At 40.5% G+C, this 15,034-nt stretch overlaps 1 protein-coding gene across 2 annotated transcripts in view; it reads right to left on the bottom strand.

Annotated features, from left to right (window-relative positions):
- The window catches only part of EDIL3 (EGF like repeats and discoidin domains 3), a 456,004-nt gene that overhangs the window by 102,031 nt on the left and 338,939 nt on the right, over window positions 1–15,034 (bottom strand). For both annotated transcript variants that reach the window (XM_033922900.1, XM_033922990.1), the window contains exon 6: window positions 10,605–10,786. In XM_033922900.1, the coding sequence (XP_033778791.1) occupies window positions 10,605–10,786 (182 nt within the window). The remainder of the gene's footprint in view (window positions 1–10,604; window positions 10,787–15,034) is intronic.

Below are 15,034 nucleotides of genomic sequence, written 5' to 3'. Positions count from 1 at the left end.
ACATGAGGAAAATTGGATCAATCACCAGTGTTTCACGAGTCTGCCAGGAAGAGGAATGACTAACATCAGAAGGTGCCTTAGCCAGACTTGACCCATCATCCCATTTGTGCCAGTTAAGGAAATCTTCAAGCCCTGCGTCAGAAGGATGTTATGATTCAACCATCACCTCTTTTAAAAATATATCATAATGCTGGGGCAGTGATGGCACACTGACAGCTATTCATGCTGAAGCCTCGGAACACTTAGAGTTGTCATTGAACTAACTAATCAGGGCAATGACAGTAATAAATGATCTTACAGTATATTATTAAAGCAAGTTCAGGGTGACTGACAACATTGGCATGTTTCACCCTCCTTCACACTATGACATTCAAAAGTGACCATCTAAGAAGATCGTGGACCTGAGGTGGAAAGGCTGGAGTGGGAGGAAGAGAGACTGCCTTTCGGGAATCCCTCCAAGTTCTTAACGCATTCTCTGAGGAGCTTATGACTCAGCAACTGCAGCCTTGTTTCTAGTGAAACACATCTCTTTCAGACTTTCCATGCCATCTGAGACCATGCAGAGAACATAATGACTACAGCCTTTATGCACAAACGTTTAGCCAATGTGAGCAAAAGCTGGATGGGGGAAAGGTTTTCTCTTATGGAAATATTTTTCAAAATTCAAGCATAAATGTTCACAGAGAAACCATGACCACCACAATTTGGGTGTAGATGTATACACTTCTCCCTCTGTATTTGCGGTTTCAGCATTCGCAGTTTCGATTATTCACGGTTTTTAGCTTGCTGGCTCCTCCCCCCAATTTACATCAGCTTGCATAGAGAAATAGCCGATTCCAAGCGTTTACAGAGAAACTCGCCGATTCCCAGCACTTTCTTCACCGTGTTTTGCCTCTCCTTCAGGAACAGACCAGGTTTTCTACCATGTTATTCATGGTTTCATTATATTCACGATGGTTTTTAATAGAAACAGCGAATAACATATGAAAAAGTTATTCACGGTTTTTCTGTATTTGCGGTTCTGTTAATCCCCTATCACAGCAAATACGGAGGGAGAAGGGTATGCATATGCACAGATTTCCTGAGAGATTTTTCAAACCTCAAGCAAGCACATACTTTGAAAACCCAGCAAAGTCTTCGTAGTGAAACTTGCATGCACACTTATTTATTAAAAATATATATATAAACATATATTTGCCAACAACTGTCTGCAAGGTAATTCACAGCAGATTACAACATACCTCAACAAATGCATTCAGCTTCATAAAACACAAAAGTACAAGTCTAAAGCATCCATACAAGCAATTGACAAGGCAAACTGAATGTAAGGAAGTATTAGGAAAGGGATATAAAAACAATTAAACCAAGAATATCCTAGTTCCTCTTTATCTATCTATGGTGCAAATTCACTTTTGAGAACGGTGTACAATTCTGGTCATCAAATCTCAGAAGAGACAGCAGAATTATAAAAGGTGCAAAGAAGGGTGACCAAAATCCCTAAGGAAACTGATGAGGAAAGGCTTAGAAAGTTAAGACTCTTTTGCCTGATGAAGAAACGACTGAGTGTGAACATGATAAAGTTATATAAAATCCTTTGTACTTTTTTCATAAAGTACAAAGACTATGCACACACTCCATAAAGTAACATGGTAATACTATTAAAGAGGAGAAAATATATATTTTTTTCACTCAGTGAATAGTTAAACTCTGGAACATGTTTCCAGATAATATAGTAAAAGCCTCTCCAGCACAGCTTAACATTTTAAATATCAACCCACCATACACCTTATAATTTTACTTTGAGTAGCTCTGGAAGACATAGAGGTCTGTTTTCTCCTTAAGGATCTCGGGCAAGCAGTTTCACATTATAGGACTCACCAGTGAAAATTCTGAGACAAGCAGCATTAAGGGAAAGGATCATTAACCTAAGTTTCACTGCAGAATGCAGGAAAGAACCAGGCACATTAAAAAAAAACACATAACAAATCAAAAATAAACCCTTGACCCTCAGGTAACTTGGGCCACAGATGCACATATGAGGTCTGGCAATTAAGTTCACAAACTTGTCTCCCTGCGCTTACGTTTGCAACACTGTACAAACAACTTGATAAGGTTTCATAACCTTGGTATATCTGTGCTCACAGCTGTGTTTGTGTCGACGTGCGACTGTGTCTTGCTGAGTGGTGTTCATTATTGTTGCACGTTTTTGAGTGCCGTCGCAAGAATGTCAGAGCTTGAATTAGAGCAATGAACAAACATTAAATTTCTCGTTAAACTTGGCAAGAGTGGAAGTGAAATCAGGGACATGTTAGTCCAAGTTTATAGGGATAATGCCATGAAGAAAATGGCAGTGTACAAATGGACTAAACGTTTTTTCTGAGGAGAAAGAAAGTGTCACTGAAGAAGAAAGGTCAGGGTGGCCAGTAACGAGCAGAACTGATGAAAACATAGCAAAAATTCATTGAATTGTGTGTCAAAATCATCAGCTGACTGTGAGAAGCACAGCAGACCAAGTAAACATCAATAGAGAAACAGGAAAATCTTGGCATGAGAAAGGTGTTTGCAAAAATGGTCCTGAAGGAGCTCAACGATGAACAAAGGCAAAGGAGAGACAAACTTTGCCAAGATCTTTTGGAGAGGCAAGATGATGTTTTTGGTCCATGTTATTACTGGTGCTGAAACATGGGTGTACCAATACAACCCTGAAACAAAGCGTCAAAGTGCACAATGGAAGTCAGCCAATTCTCCACAATCAAAAAAGTTCCACCAGTCCAAATCAAGTCAAAACAATGTTGTTAAACTTTTTTGATATCAAAGGGATTTTTCATTATGAATTTTTACTAACTGGACAGCTAACCAAGTTTACTATTTGAAAGTGCTGAAAAGGCTGCATGAAAAAGTTAGATGGAAATGACCTGAACTTTTCACCAACAACTCACGGCTCCTGCATCACGACAGATGAAAGATTTTTTTATTTGTTAAGTGATTTTGCAAGAATATATCACATAAAATCAAAACTTAGAAGGGTTTTTGGGGGGACCGAATGAATGATTGGAACTGCAATTGCTAGCAGACACACAATAAAGTGTCTGCAGCGCAGGTTTCAGAGATCCCTTGATAAGCATACCTACTGTTAAAGGCTGATTTTATTTATTTTGCATGTATCATTTTATGGTCTGCCCATATTTCATTGGTTTGAGAGTATTAAGCTCAATACAACAAGGAGGAGATCATGCTGTATTGTTTACAAATGCTTGTTAAAACTTCATTTGCATCTCTTATCCCTTAGAATGAAGGAGTCACTTATGGGTATGGTGATCAAGTGCCGCAAAAATGTAACTGCTAAATTGATATTGGGCGGTAAATGGATTGAACATGCCACTCCTTATTTATTATGCTTGCATTGGCAACGTTAAAAGCAAGAATTTGTTTTTAAGTTATTGCTATTTGTCTTTAAAATAATTTATAGTTTAGTGCCAGCTTATTTAAGTCATTTGATATTTCTATATTCATATATGATGAAGTTGCATGCTAGAAATGAGATTCGTCTGCAAATCCCTACTATGGAAATTATTAAATGTCAGGATAAGCTTGAAAAGACTTTGGTAATGGTCCTCAGTAATGGAATTCTTTACCAACAGCTGTTAGAGCATAGAGATTTCAGACAAGCATTGAAAACAAGACTCTTAGCAATATTTAAGTAAAGAAGCTTACTGTATTTGTCTGAGTTTTAGAAATGTATTACTTTTCTAGTCATATGCTGTCATGTGCTGTTACTGAAACCAACCACTCAAATATTTTAAACTGGACCATTTCTTCGCAATTGCTATGACCAGCATTAAAAATGAAAATAAATGTGGAAGCTCCAGTCTAGTTTAAAGTCCATGTTTTGCTTCTCAGCTGAATCCCCCTGAAAAATGCCTCTGCTGTAAAAGCAGTGGTGGTAGATTTTTCAGGTGGTCACTGAATTTTGACTGCGGCTAGAGAAGTTTTGTGGAAGGAGCTGCAGATCCCTTTTCCTATGAGGGAGGGGGCAAGTTATAAAGGAGAAGGAGGGAGTGTGTTCCTTTCTCCGGCCAAAGCCCAAGTTAGAGGGAGGCTCTCAAAGCAATTTGGGAAGGAACTGACCAGACTGTGTAAACAATGCAGACTAATTGGATGTGACAAGGGAAATCTTCTGATAGAACCACATTATCTGTCATTTTTACTGAAGAAACTGTAAATAATAGACTTTGAAATAAACTGGAGGTAACTGGGGGAAATCTAATGATGGAACCGGAATATCTGCCTTTTCATAGAGTGAGTGTAAATAGTTGATGACTGTTCTTAATCAACTTCAATAAAGTTCCAGTTGGTTTACTCTTACCTTGGACTGAGCTATTGTTCCATCCAGGAGAGAGAACAAGTGGTTCGAGTGAAGTGAATGAGATCCCAGAGTTGCCCATCCTCTGACCTACCGGATTTATCCGGCCCCAGCCTATGCTCAAGCTCATATACGAATCCTTGAGTGAGTGCAACCATCCCCCCTCGTTACTGCAAATAAAGTCATCATTCTTTTTGTGAGCCCTGATCTGTTGGGCCCTCCAAACCTAAAGAGCTGGCCACACTGTAGTGGTGGGGGGGGAGGAAGGGGGGCAGGGTGGGACACCAGGGCTACACAAGCAACCTTAAAGACTTCATCAGAGCCTTTCTATAAAGAGAAATTTACAATATAGGTATAATTTTATCACTTTAAGTATATTAAAGAAAACTGTAGTGGAAGTTTTTGCCTATGACCGAGTAAGGATGGAACACTTATGTGCTGATATAAGTTCTAAGGCTTTTTCCTTCCATCAAACTGAAGTGATACTTTTCTGTTAAAAGTCTACAAGATGTTATTTTTGAATTTATTTATTTAAAATATTTAATCCCGCATATCCGCCAATACTAAGTGTGTTCAAATCTTATATAATAAAATATACAATAAACACTGACATACCATCAAAAATATCCAACATTCAAGACCATAAAAAATATAAAATAACACAAGAATCAAAATAACATATGCATAAAAAAAAAAAAAAATAGATTACACTGCCTTCTAAAATGAGGGAATTCAACAGCCCCCTTCACATTCAATTACATCACCTAACAAATTGCCATTCAATTAAGGCAGTTTTCAAGCCCTTCCTGAACTGAATCAACGTAGGGACCTGTCTTAACTCCACAGTCTTGCGAGTTACTGATAACTTCACAAAGCTCAGAGGTGGCACCATCAAACACATCCTGTCCAGAGAATGCAATGTGTATGATTGTTGATAGAATTGTAAACCAGAATTAGTGGAGGTTTAGATTTTGTATATGATTTTGTCTGAGATGATCCTCCATGTACTTTTAGCTGTAGTTAGATATTTACATATTCTCAGACCAACCAAGAAAAGAATGATGTGAAGCCATGAAACTAACAAGTTATTCCACACAGCCTGTGTATTTTTTGTTTCAATATGATAGGCCCAATGGTTAAAGCTACAGCCTCAGCACTCTGAGGTTGTGGGTTCAAATCCCATGCTGCTCCATGTGAACCAGGGCAAGTCGCTTAATCTCCCCATTGCCCCCGGTACATTAGATATTTTGTGAGTCTGCTGGGACAGAGTACCTGAATCAATTCATGTAAACCGTTCTGAACTCCCCTGGGAGAACGGTTTAGAAAATCGAAAAAAAAACCAATACTTTTCAGTGACCCCTCGTACATAATGGGTGGTTGTAGCAGTTCACATGCTAATGGGAAAATTAGAATATGGCTATTAATTGTGAAAATACAAGAACCATCCATTTTACCAGGGTGGTAGAAAAGGTCTTAGAGTGTGGGGTTGCCCCATGTAAGGATGCACCAAAGCCACTTTTACTGCAGTTTGGTAAAAGGGCCCCTAAGTTTTTGAGCCCATATGGACAGAGAAATAGCCCATGTACCTGAATGTAACTTGCCTTGAGCTCAGATTTGGAAAAAGGCAAGTAATAAATCTAAATACAAAGCTATTCTGAGTGCATGTAAAGCTTTATGGTTTAAGACTTGCCTATACTGTCTGGACTAACTTGCAGATCTCAGTGATTTGCAATCTAAAATCAGGTTCAAGAAGGGAAAGAACTACGATTAATAAAAAAACCCAGGAAAGATGACACAATTCGTCTTTTTTGGTAAACATGGTTTTTATCTAACTCGAAAAGAAGCAGAAGTTAAAATAATTATAAAGATGGAAAAATGTCTGAATTTTCCTGCTGATTTACTTCTAAAATATAGTCGACGACCCTTGAAAACTACAATCCAATTATAAGCAATGTAGCACCATAACTAATTACATGCTGGGGGTATAAATTTAAAATGACACTTTCAATTTTAATTTCATCAAGAGAAGGAAAGAAAATGAGACAGCATACTAATTAGTTTACATGTATCATCCACCTGAAGGATTATGGAGAGAGAAAAAAAGACCTACAACTTGCAATTATTAGAAATCAGTTAGGAGATTCATTCACTAGGGCTCTGAAAAGATTAATATACAAAATAAATGAAGAAAGAAATAGAGGTTACTGTAAAGGCAAAAGTATTTGAATTTGACATTCTATTAATAAATGTACTAGCATAACTCAATCTGAGTATTTTTAATACTTGTGAAGGTCTTCTCATTATATTAACATGCTGTTAATACTGAAATATTCAATGAACTATATACAAAACATTGGAGTGATGAACTGACTGCAAAAGACATCTGTAAAGGGCTATTTTAGTAAAGCTTTTTCCATATGTAAAGCCCATTTTACACATGTGTTATGCACAAAGAAAGTGTGTGATGTCACATAGCTAACCCCTGCCTAGACTTGCAGGCGGCTTAGCATTGTGTTACTCCAGCCTGTCGGCGTGGCCTCCTCAAGAAAGAGGAAGGCCTTTCAGGTTCAAGCAGACCTAGGCCTCTGCCTAGTCTGCCCAGGCCACCATGAGCCAGTAATACACATCAAGGGATGGGAGAAGCAAACCAAGCTTGGTTAAACCAAAAGTATTGAGCTTTATTTTGGTACATTGGCTAGGCATCGTCAGCCTTAGTCATATAATGCATAAATCAGGATCAAACAAAAATAGTTCAAATACTTGTCAGAAAATGACCATAGTTCAGGTCGGCATTCCATGTAACTCCCCTGGACTTTATATTAGTAAAGCAGTCCTTGTCACCAGGATGCAGGTAAGTGGCAAATGATTTCACAGTTCAACAATGCCATGAAAATAAATCCATAAGGAAAACACAAAACATGGACAACAAATAAAGCATCCAAAATGAGAGAGTAAAATCAAACCTCAGCTCTGGGGTTCCAGTTGCTGACTTGATTTACTGCTGCTGCTCTCAGCCCTGCTCCGCTCCAAATTCCGTTTCCTTAAGGAGCTTATCAGCAGCAGCTGAGCTTTAAACAGCGACAGGGCATAGCAGGGTGTTACAGGCACAGCATACTTGCTGTAGAAGTTCTTATTAGAGAATGACACGGGACAAAAATCTGTCCCCGTCACTGCCCCGTCACCGGACCACCGTCCCCTTCACCGCCCCGTCCCCGCCTTTCCCTTCACTGCCCCGTCCCAGTCTGCATAGCATCCACCCTTCCCTCTCGCCACCTCACTGCCCTTCGGCACCCCTCGTGCAGTCCGTGCATCTCCCTCCCTCCCCCTTACCTTCATGGCACGTTTTAAGGTTTGAGTAGTTGTTGAAAACCGCCAGAGTGTTCATGCAGTCGTGTGCATGTGTGGACGGAAGCTTCTCCTCTGACGCAACCGGAAGTTGCATCAGAGGAGAAGCTTCTGCCCACACACTCATGTGACTGCACGTATGCTCCGGCGACTTTCAACAAGTCTCAAACCTTAAAATACGCCGTGAAGGTAAGGGGGAGGGAGGGAGATAGATAGATAGATTCAGGTAGGAAGGAGGGAGGGGACCGAGCACAATCGGTGACTGCGTGTGTTCCCTCCCTTAACTGCGGGGACGAGGCCATTCACAGCTCCACGGGGCAGTGGATGGCCTTGTCTCCGTACCTGCGGAGAGTACCTTTCCCCCTCCACCGTTTTGGCAGGTTACCCGTGGCTAGCTGCGGGTAACATCCACCGTGTCATTCTCTACTTCTTATCACAGGTACTTAATAAGTTTAACTGAACAGCTTCTCAGCAAACAAAACAAGAAAGAACAAGCTCCGATCCCGTATAGGGAGGAGCGAGGCCAAATCGGCCTGAAGCCGGAGCGAATAGATAGGAGGGGGGGGGGGAGGGAGGAGGATAGGAAACGCCAATCAGCGAGGGAGGGGGGGAGGGGAGGGTTAGGAGATGAGGGGGAAGCGGAAGGGAGGTCGCCCCTTTTCCCGACGGCGGTCAAGGGAGATCGACGCGACTTCCCTCCCGCTCACCCACTACAGAAATGTGGGTTTTTCTCACCTTGCTGGAGCGCTCCCGTGGAGCCAGAAGTCGGCAGGGCATCATCAGGGCGCCTCCGGCGCCAGTATCTGTGAGCCATGTGTGGGCTGGGACGTTGGGCCGCTGCACACGCGGCCAGGAGCATTTCCCCACCCATCAGCAGCGGAAGGGAGGTAGCGGGAGACCTTTGCAGCCTGTCTCCCCCAGGGCATCGCCGAGGGGAGTCCCTAGGGCGAAGCGGTTCACTCTGCTCCAGCGTGCAGTCTCGCATGGAGTGAATCGCATCGCACCCCCCCCCTTAGTGCCGCGGCCTGCCAGATCCCGCCGAGATATGAGATAGGAGGTCAGCGTGAGTCTCCATCCGTGGACGGGTGCGGGCTGCGCCGACGGCCTAGGCAGTGCGCCGCCGCCGATAATTTCTACCCTCACGCCGGAAGGGAAAGGGGGGGGGGGGTCGGACGCTGGGAGCAATCCGGCTGTGTGGGAGGGGAGATTGGGGTTTTCTGACCTCTGGCGGCCACATCGCTGTCTCCCAGCCGCCCTGCTCCTGCCCCGAACCAGACGCGATGGCGGCCTGTGGCCGCATTGGACCACGCGGCATTCCCGTCCGCTGGGTGGGGGGGGGGGGCGGGTGCGCGCGCCCCGGCCTCCTGGATGGGCCATTTGGCCTTTATCTGTTAGTTGGTAATAGGCTAAATCTGGGTCTTCAGTGGCTCACAGAAGTTATCCAGGTCTGGCCAGTACTTGGATAACTAACCACGCATAGTTAGGACAGTTTTTTATGCCAAACCTACTTGCTCAATTGGTTTTCCAGGTACTGTACTGAATGTTGGCAGTGCCCAGATAATTTCTGGAGCATCCTGGCATTAATAAGTTGGCACCACGGCAGGCAGACATAATTGCATGCTACCAAATATTAATTAGGTCCTGAGTCCTGTTCCAGGCTGGAATGACCTGACCAGTTGTTGCAGTGGTCTCTGCTTGCAGAGAGTCAGCAAGCCCCAAACCTCTGTACTTCCAGTGACAAACACAGACTCTTTTCTTTACTTTGGCTTAGTGACTAACCTCCATCCCTTCAGGAATACAGCATGCTTCTTGAGGCCTCCTAACTTAAATTTGTAGTGTCATTAAACAAAGCAATCTATAATGTAAGAGTGTCATGAATAATAAGGGTTAATCTGGAGAATTAAATGGTAAATCAGCATATTGTAGTAAGGGGCCCCAAAGCCTGTTAAACTTATGCATCAAGCCTAATCTTTCCGCAGCAATTTTCTCGTATTTGACTGTCAGGCAAGTAGTGTTCCACCAGATATCATAGGACACTCTTTCAAGGTTTTTCCAATTAGAAAGGATGGTCTTGATCGCAATCAAAAGGAGTAGATGAATAAGGCAATCCTCATCTTTGTGAAAAAGACAGAAGATTTGACACTTCCTAGGATTATAGAATTGTATGAGAGAGGAAGGGACGTTTGAAGCAATTTGTTAATATCAGATATGACACTGGCCCAGAACTGTTGTAGCAACGGACAATCGAATAGCATGTGTTTAAGTGTACCCGGAGAGGAGTTGCAGGACCAGCATTTATCCGATTCTCCTTTTTTAAATCGAGCCAGACGGCTAGGAGTCCAATAAGCCCTATGATTGAGAAATAAGGATGTTTGGAGAAAGGATGCTTATTTGCATATAGTATGAGTACGTGACCACAGATGTTCCCAATGGTATTCATCCAATGACAATTGAAAATCATTTGACATTATAATCGAAATCATAATTCCTCTATGCCTCATTATCTTAATGTTATTGATTATTATGTTGGTACATGTTTATCATTTGATTGTGTACAGACTTTACATCAGTGTTTAAGTACAAGATATCCTGATCTGTTCTTTCCTCCCTTTTTCTTTTTCCCTCTTCCTGGAAATACTAATCCTTTGTATTATTGTTCCCCTGGTTTGGGGCATTACATTACGGATCTGCTATGATTCAATATACGTCTTAATGCAATGTTTTGATGTTACACATCTGTATTATTTTCTGTTTTGTTGTAAAACCTTAATAAAAACTCATTGAACTTAAAAAAACAAAGCAATCTATGATACTTCATTATAAATCTTCACTGACTCACATTTTTCTTACAAGCCAGTTTAGCATTTTTTTTTAAAATTAGATTGCTATTGCGTACCTGAATCCATGGCCACCTGTCATTTTCTGCAGCAGTCCATGCATTTACAAGACCCTTCTTATTAAGGCGTGCATAGTATGGGTACCATTTTTGTAATCCAAAGAGAGCACGATGTGTAGAAGATGCAGTAATCTGTTGGTTTGATATAATTCCTCCTTCCATTCCCAATGGCCCAGAACATTCTAAGAACAAAAAACACAAAGGAAAATTAACAATATGTGCCAATTGATTCTTTATTATGACAATGATTTATGTCTGAAATAAATGCCAGTACAAAGGAGACATGCAATTAAATTTCCTGAGTTACACTGCAAAATTTGCAGCCACATTAAGAATCCAAGTAAGATTTGTCTTGTACTTCCTGCCTCTATAGATAAAAAGAAGCCAGATTTGGCTAAAGATTATAAATCATGAGAAATGTGTTATGTCAGAGAGCATTATTTATCCAGTTTTACCTTGATCCTTTGCATGACAAATTTGATTAGATATGATAAATCATGATGGCAAGTTAGGGCTAATGCATTTGAATCTCCATGAGGAACAAACATTCCTGTTTTACAAGGTAGCAAAAATATACAAGTAAACTTTTGTCTTTAGATCAAATCTACCTGTTAAATTTTTAGTGGTTATCCTGGTAACCAGACAAAGCAAGAGTTTACACACATTAAGACATACAATTTTAACACATTATTTTATAATAACCTCATTGATAACAACACCACTGAAACTGTAGCCACTCATACTTCCAAGAGTACTAAACACATCAACTTCAAGGTAACACTTTAAATTATGTGGCTATCACATAATTTGCTAAGGCAAACTAAACTGCAAATATAATCCCATTGATATATGGAAAAATTATGTGGACAAGAATACTAAAATTGCTTTCTGTTTATGATCTTATTGTATGTATGTAGTAATGCACTTTGTTTTGGTTCCTGAATTAGGGTGGGAGGGGGGAATGCTTTGTAGTTCTTTGTTTGATTGCCAGTGCTGTCTTAAAGTCAAATGTAAGTATATTTTATGCACTGTTTTCGAATGGAAAATTAATAAAGATTTTTTTAAAAAAATTGCTTTTAACAGTATCATTTCATGTTTGGAAAAAAAGAGTGCAGCAAACAAGGAAAGGTGAATCCAACTGCAACAGGAAGTACTCCAGAACTAGCAAGCACTGTAGAACCATTAGGATATAATTAAATATATATAATGGCTAAGCAAAAGCAGAACAAAATGAAATAATAGAATGTTCAGGACAGGAAGCAGTAAGAATTATATGATCCAAAAGTACAATGAGATTCCAAAATGTGCTTAAAGGTCCAACATGTTTTAACTACGGTACACTCCTTGCATCAGGGTTTGTGAATTTTGGGGTGGAGGGGCATTTTCGATATGACTTCTAAATCTGAGTTTAGATGTTTTCACAAATGTGCCCAAAAAGCAGATAGAGAAAATGGTAATTTTAAAAACTGCAAAACGTCTTTTTTTTTTTTTTTTTTTAAATGACCATTTCTAGATATGTTTGCCCTTAGTGTGTCTACCTTTTATTGACCATTTTTGAAAACAATCATGTCCAAGCTCTCTGGGAAGACAAGATATAAATCAAAATAAATAAAGAGATTGGGTTTGGGCTAAGACCATATGAATTGCCGCTGCTGGGTCAGACCAGTGGTCCATCGTGCCCAGCAGTCTGCTCCCGCGGCAGCCCATAGGTCAAAGACCAGTGCCCTAATTGAGTCTAGCCTTACCTGCGTACGATTTGGTTCAGCAGGAACTTGTCTAACTTTGTCTTGAATCCAAGGAGGGTGTTTTCCCCTATAATAGCCTCCAGAAGTGTATTCCAGATTTCTACTACTCTCTGGGTGAAAAAGAACTTCCTTACGTTTGTACGGAATCTATCCCCTTTTAACTATAGAGAGTGCCCTCTTCTTCTCTCTACTTTGGAGAGGGTGAACAATCTATCTTTATCTACTAAGTCTATTCCCTTCATTATCTTGAATGTTTCGATCATGTCCCCTCTCGGTCTCCTCTTTTCAAGGGAGAAGAGGCCCAATTTCTCTAATCTCTCACTGTACAGCAGCTCCTCCAGCCCCTTAGCCATTTTAGTTGCTCTTCCCTGGACCCTTTTGAGTAGTGCAATGTCCTTCTTCATGTACGGCGATCAGTGCTGGCCACAGTATTCCAGGTGGGGGTGTATCATGGCCCTGTACAGCGGCATGATAACCTTCTCCGATCTGTTTGTGATCCCCTTCTTTTTTATTTTTTTTTTGTAGAAATTTCTAATTTTTTTTTTTTTATTGAGTATTTTGAAAAATACAGAGAGCAATTCAAATACATAAAAAATAATATAACATTTTGTATATATAGGATCTATAAATATAGAATAAACTATAAAGGATCATAGTATTAAGAAAAGCTCAGAGTAATGGAGTTATTTGTGAAGACTGTATGAGAAAAAGATGAGATAGAACAGAATAAAAGTTAAGGAAAAAGGAAAGAAAGAGGAAAAGTGAAGAAAAGGAAAGGGAGACAGGAGTGTCTACAAGTCAGAGCGTACATATGAATCTAAGAATGACCCGGGTGATTTTTTGCTTTTCAAATTCTTAGAGATTCGGTGTGTAATTTTATTCTCATATGCATATGATTCAAATCTATGATACATACATAAAGAATTCCACCAAAACGTATAATCTAATAACGAAGATGATTTCCAATTTTTCAGAATGTGCATGAGGGCAATTACCAACATGGTATCAATGAGTTTAGGAGGACAATTTGATTACGCAAAGCAGGGATGTTGAGATCGAAGGATTATAATGTGATCCCCTTCTTAATCATTCCTAGCATTCTTTTCACCCTTTTTGCCACCGCCGCGCATTGCGCGGATGACTTCATTGACTTGTCTACCAGTACTCCCAAGCCTCTTTCCTTGGGGGTTTCTCCAAGTACTGCACAGGACATCCTGTATTCTGTATAAGATTTTTGTTGCTAGTTTGGTAAGGTCCTCTAGTGTCATCCCTATGGTTGTTTTCAACATGTTCAGCCATCTGATTACAGGTTACCTTCACCTGGTTCCTTTGATTTTCCCAACCATAATGTCCTTCTCCAATGATCCTTCTCTTCTGACTGTGTAACCAAAATAAGATAGTTGGGCTTCAAATGACATAGCCAGTTTAATCTCTTCCAGAATCAATTTGTTAGTTCTTCTAGCACACATAAAATCCTTCTGCAGCACCAAAGCTCAAATCTTCTTTCTGTCTTTTTTTCATAGTGTCCAGCTTTCACATCAGTAATTGACCACTGAGAAAATAAGTGCATGAACAAGTCTGATCTTCATCTGAAGTGTTATTTCCTTGTCTTTTAATACTTTTGTCAAGAGGCTTCATTGAAGAATGACCCAACTGTAATCACACCAATAGCCCTTATGCCTTGCAGGTGACACTTACATGCTGGTACAGTGAGATTTAGGCAGGTTTTGGAAGGCTAACATTCTCTACCACAAGTGTAGTAGTTAAAGTGGGATATGGGCCTGGGTCCCCTTCTCTGGCATCCACTGCACCGACCACCAGGCTACTCCAAAACTTGCTTGTTCTACTAAAACTGGCCATAACACGTTAAGTTATCATGGAGGCAGGTATGCACTGTTTCACTCACAACTTTGGTGGGTGGGAGGGGGGGGGTCATTGACCACTAGGGGAGTGTGAGGGGGCCATGCTTACAACTTTTCAGTAGTCATCTGGTTAGTTTGGGCACCTTTGTGACACTTATTTGTTATTAAAACAGGTCTAGCCTCAAATGTTCAAATTGTGTCCTGGACATATTGTTAAATATTTGATTATGGCAGAAAAACATGCAAGTCATAAGCCCGCCTTAGTCCCACCTAAAGTACGTCTCCAACATGCCCCCTTGAGATTTAGACAAACTGTGAATGAACAGGTTTTGGGAAAAAATGAATTGGAAGGGTTTGGCAAGAAAAACATCTACATGGACGCTTAAGAGTACAAAAAAAAGAAGGAAGGGGAACAAATGAAAAACTGCCAGGAAAGGAAAACCAGAGTCTGAAAGTGAAAAAATGAAAATAAAATAAGATTAATGGCTCCTTTCATCACGTGCTAACCCCCACGCTGGCTAAAAACTACCGCCTGCTCAAGAAGAGGCAGTAGCGGCTAGCGCAGCCAGCGGTTTAACGTGCGCTATTACGCGCGTTAAACTGCTAGCGCGGTTTGATAAAAGGAGCTCTAAAATTAAATTAAAAACTAAATCATTCCTTTAAATTATCCTCCAGATAAACTGAGATCTAAACAAAGCTGCCTTTCTAAAACACAAATTCTCAAATATTTATATGCAAGGGCAAATCAAAAAGTTAAGGCAAAATACATGTAATAGCTTTAATAGAAGTAACGGTGAGCAATTCAACATATCAGTTTTCCACA

The sequence above is a fragment of the Geotrypetes seraphini genome, chromosome 1, assembly GCF_902459505.1.
Source record: "Geotrypetes seraphini chromosome 1, aGeoSer1.1, whole genome shotgun sequence".
Taxonomy (NCBI): Eukaryota; Metazoa; Chordata; class Amphibia; order Gymnophiona; family Dermophiidae; genus Geotrypetes; species Geotrypetes seraphini.
The sequence above is the reverse complement of the archived record's forward strand: the minus strand, read 5'-3'. Positions and strand labels throughout refer to the sequence as shown.